Genomic DNA, 14,232 nt, shown 5'->3' with positions numbered 1-14,232 from the left:
TGGCCAAAGGGAGATGATTGTTAACCTCCCTTTGTCCCTGGAGGAGGTGGGACTCTTGTCAAGACTACGGACTCCTAGCCCAGGGAGTAGCAGAGCTAGGGACCTGTACCTGGGATGGCTGTTGTCCAGAAGACCTTGGGCTGTGGCACCAGAAGGTGCCCCGGGCTTTATGTCATCACTGATCTCCCTTTCCAGGGCCCTTGCCCTTCACCTTTGTCTCCCACCATTCCCCCATCTGACCACAGAGGTTCCACCAGTCACTTCACAGAAGGAGGGGTCTGTCTGCTGCCTGGGAGTTTTGGTAGAAGGGCTGTGTGGATGATGACGGCCGTGCCGTCCGTGCTCCAGCTGGAGCTCTCCCACCGGCGCCCGTTCACCTGGGTCTGCTCGGCCAGAACCAGGCCGCAGCTCCAGGTTACAGGGCAGCAGGGGCTGCTTTCTTTCTTGAAGTGCTTATCGTGACTTCTCTCGGCCACACGGCCCTCACTCTGTTGATTTTTTTCATAGCAAATTGTTAAGGGCTGTGTCATCTCCCTTCACTTGCCCAGCCCCAGACCCACATAGAGAACACCTGAGCTATGTCTGAATTCGCATCCTAAGCTGACCGCTGGGCATGGTGCTGGGAACACCTGGTGCTCTGGGGGTGCTCAGGCACTTGGGTCTCCACGAGCTCCTCGCAAAATGAGCTGCAAGGACACCTGACATTGTCAGTGGGGTCACCCACATCCTCTGTCTCGTGAGCTGTCAGAACTTTTGCTCTCTATTTATGCCTAACTCATTTGTTGAAACCCCATGTTATTATCATGTAATAGTAGGTAACAGAGCCTCCAGGAAAAGGGCAGAGTTAAAATAAAAAGGTTGAAGAACTAAGGCCCGTAGTGCCTCGTCATAAAGCACCACACTTGTTCCCCTGTCTTCACAGTTTATGTGTCTGGTGTTGTCGGGGAACAGAATTCAGGGGTCATGAGCATGTGGCCTCTTTTAGGGAATCTGGGGGCCTGACATCTTGCAGGGAGCCTCTGGGGTGTATCTCTGAGTAATTTGTGTTCTGGCGAAGACTGGGAGTGCTGATTCCCAAAGAGCTCCAACCTTGAGGGCTCAGCGTAATAGATTGTGCATGGGAACCCCCAAGGGCCGGCTCTCTGCCAGCAATGCATTCCTCTTCCACAAAGGGCCGTGGGGGGCCGTGGGGGGCCAGGGGTGAGGTGGAGGAAGATTAAATACTCGGTGCCGGCCAATGTCAGACGGGAGGGCTGGGAACGGGCCCATGGCATCTTGGGTTGGACGGCAACAGGAACCTCTCCTTATTTGCAGGCATCTCATTCATTGGTGATTCCATTCCAGTAAATTTAGAAACGGAGATCATGATGGAGCAGGTGAAGGAGCACTACCAAGCCCTCCAGATCCAGCTGGAGACCAAGGTCAGGGGGAGTGAGGGCGGCCACCGGGTCACAGAGGAGCTCCCTGCTGCATGCTTGAAAGCTTCGTTCCACTGTGCCTGTTTCCACATGCACACGTGTGCACTAGATCCTGTGCCCCTTTTAAGAAGCCCACTCAGGGAGATAGAAGATTGTGGAGAAATGTAAATAAAATGAGCATTCTGCCTCACACCCTCTTTGGAAGGAGGCAGGAGATAAGGAATGACCCATAAAGGGAAGAAATGGGGTTATGTGTCCTCATGTGTCACCAGGGTCACATTGAGGCCAGCGCTCCCTGCCCACTCTGCCATCAGGGAATCATCAACTCCTGGCTGCATTCTAAGCTGATACGACCCCAGGATTGCCCTTTGTCAGGTACTCCATGGCCTCGTGGCCAGGCCCTGGCTGAGTCTGTCTTCTTAGATGAACTTGTCTTCTGCTCCATTAGGAGATCCTGATGGGGTTTTGTTAAGCAACATGGCCACAACTTGTTTTCAGGATCTGTTGTCAGGTGTAAGAGTAGCAGCAAGATGGGATTGCCTGTCATGTACTTGTGCCTTGAGTTCCTGGGATGCAGTAGCTGGAAACTCCTGCAGTAGCAGTACCCGGAGTGGTGTGGGGGAGATGCTTGAGGATGTCCAGAGCCAGCCTCTGGTCTCACAAAGACTCCCCTCCCCAGTTCTCTCAGTTGCCCCACCCTCTGCCCTGCAGGTGGCCTGGCCAGGCACCTGGCCCAGTGTGGGCCCAGTGTGACCCCAGCCTCCATTCCCCACCTGCTGGTTCTGCCTCCTGGGACCCATGTGAAGGTTATGGAAGCCTGAGGCCACACTGGGGACCCAGAGAAGCTCCACTGTCCTTAGCGTGGCTCTTCCCTTTCACAGGCTATGTACTTCATTGGGTCTGGGCTGTTCTTTGGGTGTTGTGCCTGGAAGTCTGGTATTTCTGTGTTCTGTTGTCCAGTAAAGTCATTTTCAGGACCTCCTGATTGACAGTGCTCACATTTCTTTTTTCAGGTAAATTCCTATGAAAAGGAAATGGAGGCGATGAGAAGGGACTTCGCAAAGGAGAGGGAGGAGTTGCAACAGGCTTTCAGGCTTGAGGTCCGCGTGCTGGAGTGCCGGAGAGCCGACCTGGAGGTGCTGCTTGGGAAGTCTCAGGAGTTCATCCGAGGCCTGCAGGACCAGCTTCAGCAGGACACCCGTGGCCCACTACCAGAGCAGGCAGGGTTGGGGCAATGCTGCGTGCACACGCTGTCTGGCCTGGTTGGGCGGCTGGCCCCGGAGCAGGGCCCACCGGAGCAGGAGCCGCGCCAGAGGCACTGGAATGAGCTGCAGCAAGTCAGGTCAGGATCTCACGTCTGAGGTTTCTTGCCAAGAACTCAGATTTGAGATTGTGTCAGGCAAACTGCTCAGCAGTGCCTGCTCATGGGGTACTTGTTCTTGGGGCAGGTGGGTGAGCATTGAAAGAACAGGTCAGGGGCCTGGGTGGCTCAGTTGGTTAAGTGTTGGATCTTGGTTTCTGCTCAGATATGGTCTTGGGGTCATGGGATTGAGCCCTGTTTTGGGCTCCATGCTCAGTGCAGAGTCTGCTTCAGCTTCTCTGTCTTCCTTTCCCTCTGCCCCACCCCTCCATGCATGCTCTCTCACTCTCTCTCTAAATAATAAATAAAATCCTCCCCCCAAAAAAAGAGAGCAGGTCATTGTGTAAGGATTGTTCCTTTGTATTAAAAATGTGTTAACTAGACCCTAGGAGTTAAAATTCCTTGTTGAATTCTGCGTCATGCTTGCCTGATGGCCAAGGGCAGTCAGTATTCATTTAATATCTTATTCTGATTTTTTAGGATGTGGTATTGTGGCACATGAGCAGATGGATGGATGAAAGGTCTAAAGCCCTTAAATGGGGATGGGAAAGACAAATTTGGTTCATTGAGGTTCTTGAAAAGAACAAAATGTATGTGCAAAGGAGAGGAAAGGTTTATTTGGAAAACTGGAATATGGCATTCTGTGTTCAATGGCGTCTGACTTACATGAGAAATACCTGTGTCCATTCCTTGTCGAGTGGGTCCAACTTAGTGGAGTGAGTGACCATGGTGCCGGTCAGTTGGCCCCCCTTCATGTGCTGTGGGGAGCCTCAGACCAGCCAGCCCAGGAGGGGGTGTCCACAGCCAGCACGTGTTGGCCCCGGGCTGAGTGGATGACTCAGTGCAGGGGCCCTCTGCACCTGTGCTCCTTGCAGAGGGGTTGTGTAGGGCTTGCTGGGGTTCAGTGTTGGAGCCAAGTGTGTGTGGCCTCAGTCATCCCCTGATTGTAGGATGTGGGCATCCTTTATGTGGAGGCCATGCCCTCCAGCCTAGGTGGGGTGCATGCTCCCCTTTGGCTCGATTATTGGGGGTAGCCCTATGGTATATAGGATGTGCTGCGAAAGAACTGGACTGCCCTTTGAGTCTGTGGGTGCTCCCACCTCCCGAAGCCCCAGATGACACCAGTGAAGGGGCCCCAGGTGCCGGGGGGCTGACGGGAATAATCACTCTCCTAGACCTAGAAAAATGGTCATTGTTAAGTCATGTGCTTCCTCTGAGCTCTAAGCTATTTTCTCCTAAACCCCAGAGCTGTGCGATAAGGGGCTCGACCCAAGTCCCTGTAGACACCCCTGGCAGCAGATGGGCCAATGTGGGGTAGACCCTTGCACCAGCGTCCATCCATGTGGAGGATCTGCTCGCTGTTCACAGTCCCTTCTCAGCTGGAGCTAAAGCCACATCTGGTCGTGTGTCCTGTCCTCAGGCCAGTGCCAACCAGGAGCAGAGAACACAACTTTAGTGCCCTCAGCTCGGCTGGGACTCATTTCTCCCAGGGCTGTGAAGGCCCAGGGCCCAGCAACTTACCAAACTTTCAAGGGCGGCTTTAACGATGAATGAGATTCACACACCTCACTACAGTTTTAGACCAGCACTGTCCTTAGTACTCCTTGTGATGGAGACATATCCTGTGTCCTCTCTGTCCTGTCGGCAGCCACTGGCCACACGTGCTTACTGAGCCCTGGATGTGTGCCTGTGTGACGCAGTCCTGCATTGTTATCCTACTTAGTTATGATCAACTTAGACCTGGCAGTTGTGTGAATGGTTTCACGTCAACTTCTGTATGTAGAAGCCAATCCCACTGAGGGCAGATCCTCCAGTAGACCCTCTACAGAGGGTGCCAGGGCACGGATGGGGCCCTGGGGCACATGGGAGGTAAGGGGACAGAGCAGGCCAGGTAGAAAGGAGGTCTGCAGTCAGGACAAGAGGAGCCCATGAGGAGGCCTTCCCAATGCGGGGGGGAGGGGTGGGGGGGAAGGAGGGGAGGACGAAGCCTGGAGCTGCGCCCACAGCGCCTGTGACGTGCTCTGTTTCTGTAGGAAAGAGGCCAAAGCTGTGCTGAACTACGAGCTCTTGCAGACGGAAGCCCAGCAGGCTGCCAACTATAAGGACTTGGTGCTACAGCCTCAGCAGGAGAAGGAAGAGGTGCTGCAGACATCCCTGCTGCAAGTCCACGAAGTGACAGAACAGCATGATCTGGAGAAGGAGCGGAGAGAGGGCAGGGGGAAGGAGACCCTCCTGCGCTATGGAAGTCAGAAACTGAAGCTGCAGGAGCCAGTGGGCAAGGAACAGGTGCGGCTTTGCAAGTCCTCCACCCTAGAGAAGGAAAAGCGGGAGCTCGCCTGTAGGAAGCAAATGGGAAGCCTTGTATGGGAAACAGACATGCTTCAGGCCTGCCTGAGGGACCAGCCAGCGGTGGCAGGTTGTGAGCAGGAGGGTACAGTGGGGCCCATGCCCCTCTGTGCAGGCAGGAGGGAGCAGCTACCAGCCTGGCTGGGACCTGGTGATGGGCAAGGCCGCGGGCAAGCCGGGTGCAGGGATGGACCAGACCAGCACCAGGGCCATGTGGATGGCAGGCAGAGCCCAGCCCTAACCCCTGCCCTGGCCCACAGAGGGCCCTTGGAGGGCCTTGGCCTCAGAGAGGATGGTCATGGTGTGCTCAATGCTGAGGAGGTGGCTTCTGCTCCCCCAGACAGGTGGGCCGAGGTACACCCATGTGAGCTGGACAGGAGAGTAGTCCTGGAGGAGCTAGTGCCTCCGGTGGGTGGCTCAGCTGGTCGGAGCCAGACTGAAACCTGGGAGCTGCTCCGGGGGACAGAGGGAAATGCCTCACCAGCTCAGTCCCCGACATCGGGCAGAGGAGAGACCGAGAGGTGGCCAGCCATTTTTGAGAGAGCTGGGAAGCTGAGTTGGGGGCTGGCCCCTGCAGGGAGCCAAGGGGAGGCCCAATGTGGGGAGAGAGTCCTGGAGCAGGGGCTACAGGACCACAGGGGCAAGGCCACGGTGGGCACCTTGATCTCCCAAACCCACCTCACTGGCCCCCAGGCAGCCGGGCAGGACCAGCGTGAGGCCCTGCAGGAGGAAGAGGCCGACTCGGGCCTGCAGAGAGAGAAGGACCACATGAAAACCAAACTTCTGCAGCTGGAAGATGTCGTTTGGACTCTTGAGAAAGAAGCAGAGTCAAGAGAGAACAACAGGTTTGGTTTCTACCCATTCTTAGAATGCCAGGCTGCACCCTCTAATCTATCACCTCTGGCTCTCCTGCATGGGCCTCGTCACAGCTGCTGATGAGGGTTATGTAACCCTCATGCCTGTGCCAGGCTCATCAGCCTGGCCCTGAACCCGGGCATCCCACAGGTCACCAGGTGCCCAGTGAGTGGGTGAGGGCAGAGCTGGGCCATGCTGGGCAGCTCAGCTGGCCCTGGTGTCCCCGGGTCTCACCCTTAGGAAGTTTGTGCTGGTCTCACAAGAACACAGACTGTGCTTGGAGCCCTCTTCAGTTCTGGGTCTCCTGGGACTTCTTCCTGCTGATTTGCAGCAGGTCCCACTACTTTGCCCCCCCAGCACATGGGCTAGGTAGGTACTGCCCTTTTCTGAGCCGAGTAACAGAGGAGGCTACCGAGCCCAGGCACCTCCTGGGGGCTCGGGGTGGGGTGTGAGTGCCTAGTGTGGTTCCAGGTCCCCTGCAGTTGATGTCTTCAGGGGAAGCCACAGGGTAAGGAGGTGGCCTGGAGTTGTTATTCTGTAGACCAAGTACAGAGAGTGCATCCAGGCCCTCTTCCTTCCCAGGATCCCCTGGGGACTTTGGCTGGCACATGTTCTTTCTCAGAATCCCGGAATTCTAGAAACTAGCCCTTTCCAGATGCTGTAGCACATGGCCTTAGGTGTGTTTCTGCCTCCTCAGGAAATGGAAGGCTGCCCTGGGAGATGTTATGGGTACTTACACACCAGGGGATATGGTCAGTGCTCTCTGCAGGGTCGTTTGTTCCCACGAACCCCGACCCAGCACATCTGTGTGGGGCCCACTTCCTGTGGAGATGGAAGTTCTGTGAGGTATTGTGTCACTTGTCAAGTAGGTGATGCTGGCTCCCAGCAGACACAGTTCTGTCCTGGAGAGTGATCACAGGTGTGTGGTAAGACCTACATTCCAGCTCAGGCACCAGCTCCTGCTATCTGGGTGATCATGGGCGGGTAGCTTCACTGAGAAAAGGATTGTATGGGATTGATGTTAAATCAAAAGGAATACATGTCAAGGCATCACCCAGCTTAAGAAAAAACGTTGGCATAGCTAGAAGCCCCTCAGCCCCAGACCTCCTCACCCCCCAGAGCTGCCTGTCCTGAAGGGGCTGTTTATCACCATATAGACATCACTTGAAGTTCCTGCCTCCTCTTTGGTGTCCCTGAACCACACAGCACCTTGTTTGTGGTGGCCTGACATCCATGACGTCCAGAGGGTACAGTGGGCCCAGAGGGATATGGAGCACGAAATGGACATAGAGCCTGCACTCACTATCCTGGCTGCTCCCTAGCCAGTCTCTGGACACCCCGTTGGGGACCTGTTCTGTGCATGAGTCTGTGGCAGGCCCCAGACACAGAGGAGCCTTAGGCACAGAAGTAGCCCAGCACCCTGAGTCTGACTCCCGGCCTGTTGACGCTGTGGTCTCAGCGGGGTCTTCGCTCACCTGACAGTCTCTGTGGGGACGTCTTCTCTGTGGCAGCACAGCGAGGGGTTTCAGCAGGTATAGGACAGATGCCTACAGCTCTCAGCCTGTGGGGGAGGTACAATCAGGACTCCCCAGAAATGTCACTGACCAAGAGAGGGGGAAGACAGGATTGAGTTACACTTGAGGAGCCTGTGGAGAGTGTGATAGGTAAAGAGTTCAGGAAGGAGCCCCCAGAGGAGGGGAGACCAAGGAGCTATGTCTCCAGGGGAAGAATTGTGCAAAGAGAGAGGAACGCCTCCGATCCCTCGAGAGGCCGGTTCACACAAGATCTGCCACCAGAAGGAGTTTCTGGGCTCAGCAATATGCAGCTATCTCCTGAGCCCAATGACATCCCTCACCCCAAGCTGGGCCCCCAGCTCCTGCTCTATAAGGGCAGGCCTGTCCTCAGCACCAGCCAGGGAACCCTTGGTCACCATTCCTTGTGTATTGGCCTTGTGGCACATGGGACCAGAGCCGGCATTGGTGGTATGGTGGTGAGCATAGCTGCCCTCCAGATCCACACTAGCTGTAGCTCAGACTTGCAGGATCCTAAAGGCCATGGTGAAGATTTGTGTCTTTATCAAGGAATAAGCAAAGTGTAGAGTGACACGACCAGATTTGGATTGTGAAAGAGTCTCTGTCACTAGCTTAGAGAACACAAGTGATCTGAACACCCACATGGCCGCATTCATCCACGTTTAGGTTACCTCTCCTATTGCTATTTTGCTCTATACAAAAATCCACACACTTTTAAAATTTTTTCTGAATCCTTGGAGATAATTGCAGGCATTATGACACTTTACTGCTAAATATTGCAGCATGTTATTTTCTAAGAACAAGGACGTTCTCCTGCATGTTCACAGTATTATTATCACACATAGGAAATTTAACTTGAATGCACTGCTATTTTAATTTGCATTCCACGTCCAGATTTTCCCAGTTGTTTCAGTATGTTCTTTATAGATTACTCATGCACCCTGAATCTAATCAAGGATCATGTTATGCATTTAATATCCTTTGAGTGTATCAGTCTGTTTATTTTTTATTTTTTAAAAAAGATTTTATTTATTTGAGAGGGAGAGCAGAGCAAGGGGTGCACAAGTGGGAGGGGCAGAAGGAGAGGGAGAAGCAGATTCCCCAGAGAGCAGGGAGCAGGACTCGGGGCTCCATTCCAGGGCCCTGGGATCATGACCTGAGCCAAAGGCAGATGATTAACTGGCTGAGCCACCCAGGAGCCCCTGTTTTCAGTCTTTTTAAATTAGTTTCTCTGTCAATAGATAGACTTTTCTTGTTATCATGGCAAAGTATACAAAATGTAAAACTGACCATTTTAACCCCATAATTTAGTGGCATTTAACATGCACAACGTGTAACCGTCACCACTTTCTACTTCTAAAACTTTCTCATCACTGCAAGCAGAAATTATGTACCTACTGAATAATAATTATTGCTAGTATTTTGTAAGAATTTTAGCATCAATATTGGTAAAGGATATTGTCTATAGTTTTCCTGTAAGAGTTTGAGAGGGGTTGGTATTTGCTCTTTAAATGTTTGGTAGGGCCCACCTGGGTGATTCAGGGCCCACCTGGGTGATTCATTTGGGTGGCACAGTTGATTGAGCATCCAACTCTCTAGGTTTCAGCTCAGGTCATGATCTCAGGGTTGTGGGATCAAGCCCCATGTTGGGCTCCATGCTCAGTGGGGAGTCTGCTTAAGACCGTTTCTCCCTCTCCTTCTGCACAACACCCCCTCCACCACCAGGCTCACATGGATATGCTTTCTCTCTTTTTCTTTCTCAAATCAATCAATCTTTAAAAAAAATTAAAATAAAATGTTTAGTAGCATTTACCAGGAAAGCCATCTGCTCCTGGGCTTTTTCTGTTAGGAGTTGTTTAACTCATTCAATCTCCATACTAGTCACAGGTCTGATCAGATTTTTTATTTCTTCATGAGCCAGTTTTGTTAGGTTGTGTGTTTCTAGGAATTTGGACGTTGTTTTTGAAGAATCCAGACCAGGTGCTTCACAGAATAACCCTCAATGTGGGTGTCTTATTTTCCCCTTCATTAGATTATTTCTTGTAGCTCATGCCTTCTTTATAGGACCATTTTCTTTCTTTCTGACGTGTAGTCTTTAGAAGTTCCTTCAGTGAAACTCTCTTTGGAATAAACTCCCTCAGTTTTTATCTGAAAATGTCTCAAAATTTCCTTCAGTTTTAAAAGATACAGTGTGCTTAGGAACAGAAATCTAGATTAAAGAGTGGTTCTCTGCTCTTTGGACATATTCAGTATCTTCAAGAGTCCACTGTTGGGGCGCCTGGGTGGCTCAGTCAGGTAAGTGTCTGACTCTTGGTTTTGGCTCAGATCATGATCTCAGGGTCCTGGGATCAAGTACCGTGTCTGGCTCCATGCTCCTCAGGGAGCCTGAGGGTTCTCTCTCCCTCTATCTCTCCTTCCACTTGCCACACATACTCTCCCTGTCTCTCAAATAAATCTTAAAAAAAGATTCCACTATTGACATTGGGTAGTCTACTTTGTCTAGTTGTTGCTCTGTATGTATATTAGTTTCCTATTGCTGCTGTAACTACCACTAGTACTTAAAACAGCACAATTATGATTTTACAGTTTTGGACTTTAGAAGTCTGGAATGAGGGATCCCTGGGTAGCACAGCGGTTTAGCGCCTGCCTTTGGCCCAGGGCGCGATCCTGGAGACCCGGGATCGAGTCCCACATTAGGCCCCCTGCATGGAGCCCGCTTCTCCCTCTGCCTGTGTCTCTGCCTCTCTCTCTCTCTCTCTCTCTCTCACTGTGTGACTATCATAATAAATAAGTAAAAATCTTAAAAAAAAAGAGTCTGGAATGATTATGACTGGACTAAAATTAAAATGTTGGCAGGGTTGCCTTCCTTTTTAGTGGCTCTAGAAGAGAATTGCTATTGTTGCCTTCTCCAGCCTCTGTGGGCTGCTTGCATTCCTTGTTTCTGGCCCCCTTCCATCTTTAAAGCCAGTGAGGACTGATCAGGTCCCCCTGACACCACGTCACTCTGACACCCACTCCCCTCCCTCCCTCCCTCTTCCCCATTTAAGGACCCTGTGGTTACATTGGGCCCACCTGGGTGATTCAGGATCACTCAAGGTTCATTGCTGTGGAGTGTTCTGTTGTGTGAATATGCCACAGTTTCCTCATTCACTTGTGGATGGGCCTTTGAGTAGTGTTTAGTTTGGGTCATCACAAATCATACTGCTCAGAAAGTTCTTATCCATGTCTTTTGGAGCATTTACATCTTAGGTACATTACTGTACCTAAGAATGGAATTGTCAGGTCATAGGGCATAGGTGTGGTTTTCTTTCTACTCATCCTACTTAGAAAAACATCGTACCCGGGGCACCTGGATCCTGGGATCAAGTCCTGCATCAGGCTCCTCTCCCTGCAGGGAGCCTGCTTCTCCTTCTCCCTCTCCTGCTTCTCTGCCTCTCTCTGTGTGTGTCTCATGAACAAATAAATAAAATCTTTAAAGAAAAAGAAAGGGCAGCCCCAGTGGCTCAGCGGTTTGGCACCGCCTTTGGCCCAGGGTGTGATCCTGGAGACCCAGGATCGAGTCTCGTGTTGGGCTCCCTGCATGGAGCCTGCTTCTCCCTCTGCCTGTGTCTCTGCCTCTCTCTGTGTGTGTTCTCAGGAATTAAAAAAAAAAAAAAAAAAGATTGTACCCATTGAATTTGTCTTATGAAAAATTCTCAGCCATTATTTTTAAGATGTTGCTTTTTCTCTCACTCTATAATTAGATATGAAATTTGATCTTTTCACTCTTCCTCCATTTCTTCTTTTCCATATCTTTTATCTTGTTTTCTCTCTTGTCACATTCTGGGTACTTTTTTTCCTACCTCTGTGTTCCAGGTCAGTAATTCTTCCTTCAGCTCTGTCTAAATCTGTCATTTAACCCATTCAGTGAGGTTTTATTTTGACATTGCCTTTTTATTTTTTTCCCTTTTCATTTCCAAATATGCTGTTTTCTCGTTTGGTCTGATTATTTTTGATAGTTTCTTGTTGCTTGTTTATTTTTTATTTTCATCTTTATTTATATAAACATTTTACAATTTTATCCTTAGTTTGTGTCTGATAATTCCAATATCTGAGGTTCCCGTGGGATCGAATTCTGCTGTTTTGCTTCTGCTGCCCCTCAGAGGTGGTTTTTTTCTGTTTATGTTGTGGTGATCTTTGGTTGTGAGCTCATGTTTACATGATGTTAATCTCTGGGAATCTCAGGAGTTGTAGTAGAGGATGCTTTCTGAAGAAAGGGTGGATACTGCATTTGCCTAAAATTGGGAGCCTACTAATCTGGGACCACTTTAACCTCTTCCTGGGGCACTGGCTTTATGTAGGTGTCCACAGTGTGGTTTTCCCACGCTGCTGATGACAGTGCTGACATAGGCATTGGCCTCGGGGTAACCCTATCTTTGTGTGGCTTAATGCTCACAGCTGGGGCTTCAGCTTCTAGTTTTTTGTTTTGTTAGGGGGCCCTTAGAGGTTTCCATTACCTTCTATGAGGACAATCTCCCATTGTATAATGAGCCTCATACAGCTCTGGTTGCTTGGTGGGGTGGGACCCCTGTCAGCTTATCTAAGGTCCAGGAAGCTGGAAGTGGGAACCCCCTCCCTCTGCCCCAGTACACACAACTGCACTGAATCAGTTTGTTTTCTACTGGAGCCAGAATGGCAGTTTCCAAACACCTCATTTGTTTCACTCCTCTGCTCGAAATCTTTGCTGCTTTAAAAATTCCAATGACTTCTCTTTATTATTCTCTTTGGTTCCTTGTGGGATAAAATGAAGTTATATTTATGCTCCTATGAAGAAGACACTTATGCTTGGTATTTCAAGCATATTACGTTAAATAGACATAACAAGATCGTGTGGCTTTGAGTATTTTTAGATTGAAAAAATTAGAAGCTAATGCCAGATAGGGTGCTTTGAGGGGGAATAAGTGTCAGTCAGACTAGCATCTATTAATAATAAATTTCTCTGGGGGTACCTGGGTGGCTTGGTTAAGCGTCTGCCTTCAGCTCAGGTCATGATTTCAGGGTCCTGGGATTGAGCCCTGCGTCAGGCTCTGTGCTCAGTGGAGAGTGTGTTTCTCCCTCTCCCTCTGCCCCTCCCTCACTCGTGCTCGCTCACTCTCTCAAATAAATAAAATCTAAAAAATAAATTTCTCAGCAGGCATGGGTTTTAGGCTGCCTCATTGGTGATCTTTACTGGCAAATTGCTCATCAGTTATATGTCAGTGGTGGTAGATAAGTGGAGAGCTTGCTAAGTTATTGGAAAGCAAAGGTGGCTCCAGGCAACTTGGTACCTGTAGTCACTGTTCATGCTTGCTCTTTCCTGTTGAGGGACCCACCACCCATCAGGTGCCTCTCTCTACACTGATGGGGGCATCTCCCCAGTTTTTTCCTCCTCAGTGCTGACCTTGGAGTGTACGACACAGGTGGCTCTCATTCAAGAGGAAAATGTATTTTGGTCTTCTGATGCCTTGTGTTCTTAGCTCTATGCTAGAGTTCTCTGGGGGGTAAGGGCAAGGGGTGGGGAGATGAGTCTCCTCTGCAGTAACCTGAGGACCCACAGCCAGAATTGTGTGTGATACCAACCACGAGCGAGCACTTATTTGAGTGAGTGGTTGTAAGATGTGGTAACAGGTCAACATATAGCAGACAGAACCGAGGTGCTGACTACATGAATGAGTTGTTGATTGTGTGACTGTTTTAGAAGCTAAAAAAGCTTTATGTTCTGTAGCTTGTGGCTTGGGAGGTACAAACCATAGCATGTTAGCAGTGCATAAAGAAAAAGGAACAGTGTGCCCTGTGCTACCCAAGGATAATGCAGGACCACCGTGACTTTACCTGCAAGCCCAGACTCACATGAACTGCATATGGTGGCAGTAGTCACTGTTCATGCTTGCTCTTTCCTATTGAGGGACCCACCTCAAGTACAGTGGCTCCTGGAGTCCCCACTGTTACTTCTTTTTTCCAATTTTTCATGCAGAATCGAGTTGGATAGACTTTCTGAGGAAAACTCATGGCTGAAAAATGAGCTGCGAAAGATTCAGCAAGAGCTTGAAGCTGCAGAAAGGACAAAGGATGCACAGAGGTAAGGACCCCGGCTCAGTGATTCCTACCTGAACTCCCCAGTCTATAGCACCTTTTGATCTTTGTACAGTGAGCTTCAAAAGTATTGCCGTGGAAAGCAGGGAGTGTTGACAAATCCACCCTGTGTTCCAGAAAATCACAAAGAGGTGAGCCATGCTGACCTCTGACCCACCACCCCTGACAGGCAGGGGAGAGCTTGGACCCCCTTCCAGATGTAGGCAGCCACCTTCCTTCCAGGGCTCCTAAGTATAACATAGAGCATGTATGTTCTGCAGCAGATCAACACCACAATGAGCTGCTCCAGCTTGGGCTACTTCTCTCTCAAGTCTGAATAAGCACTTTTCTTCCCTTACGGAGCTGCTCCACATCATGCCATGGGGTGGTATTTCTGAAGCAGTAAGGGATGCTTCTGGAGCCTTTCTGGAATCTGCTTCTTTATATCCTGATCATTGGTTCCACTTGGTTTCTGGCCCATGGATTTCAGTGGGTTAGGGGAAGGGGCTGGGGAGAGGGGTGGGAGCCTGAGCACTGAGGCAGGAGACACTGTGTGTGTGGAAGGGGAGGGGCTTTCTGCTTTCACTACCATAGTCATTTTTTAAAAATTTTTATTTATTTATGATAGTCA

General features: G+C 50.4%; 1 protein-coding gene across 6 annotated transcripts in view; it reads left to right on the top strand.

Annotated features, from left to right (window-relative positions):
- Window positions 1-14,232, top strand: part of NINL (ninein like) — a 138,129-nt gene that overhangs the window by 103,263 nt on the left and 20,634 nt on the right. For 5 of the 6 annotated variants that reach the window (XR_005376770.1, XM_038570237.1, XM_038570234.1 and 2 more), the window contains 5 exons: window positions 1,315-1,421; window positions 2,432-2,760; window positions 4,812-5,064; window positions 5,818-5,969; window positions 13,504-13,608. Coding sequence is in view for 5 of the 6 variants with exons in the window: in XM_038570237.1 (XP_038426165.1) it covers window positions 1,315-1,421; window positions 2,432-2,760; window positions 4,812-5,064; window positions 5,818-5,969; window positions 13,504-13,608 (946 nt within the window). In the remaining variant the exon portion in view is untranslated. The remainder of the gene's footprint in view (window positions 1-1,314; window positions 1,422-2,431; window positions 2,761-4,811; window positions 5,065-5,817; window positions 5,970-13,503; window positions 13,609-14,232) is intronic. The other variant, XM_038570236.1, reaches the window with a different exon arrangement.

Source organism: Canis lupus, chromosome 23, assembly GCF_011100685.1.
Source record: "Canis lupus familiaris isolate Mischka breed German Shepherd chromosome 23, alternate assembly UU_Cfam_GSD_1.0, whole genome shotgun sequence".
NCBI classification, from domain to species: domain Eukaryota; kingdom Metazoa; phylum Chordata; class Mammalia; order Carnivora; family Canidae; genus Canis; species Canis lupus.
The sequence above is the reverse complement of the archived record's forward strand: the minus strand, read 5'-3'. Positions and strand labels throughout refer to the sequence as shown.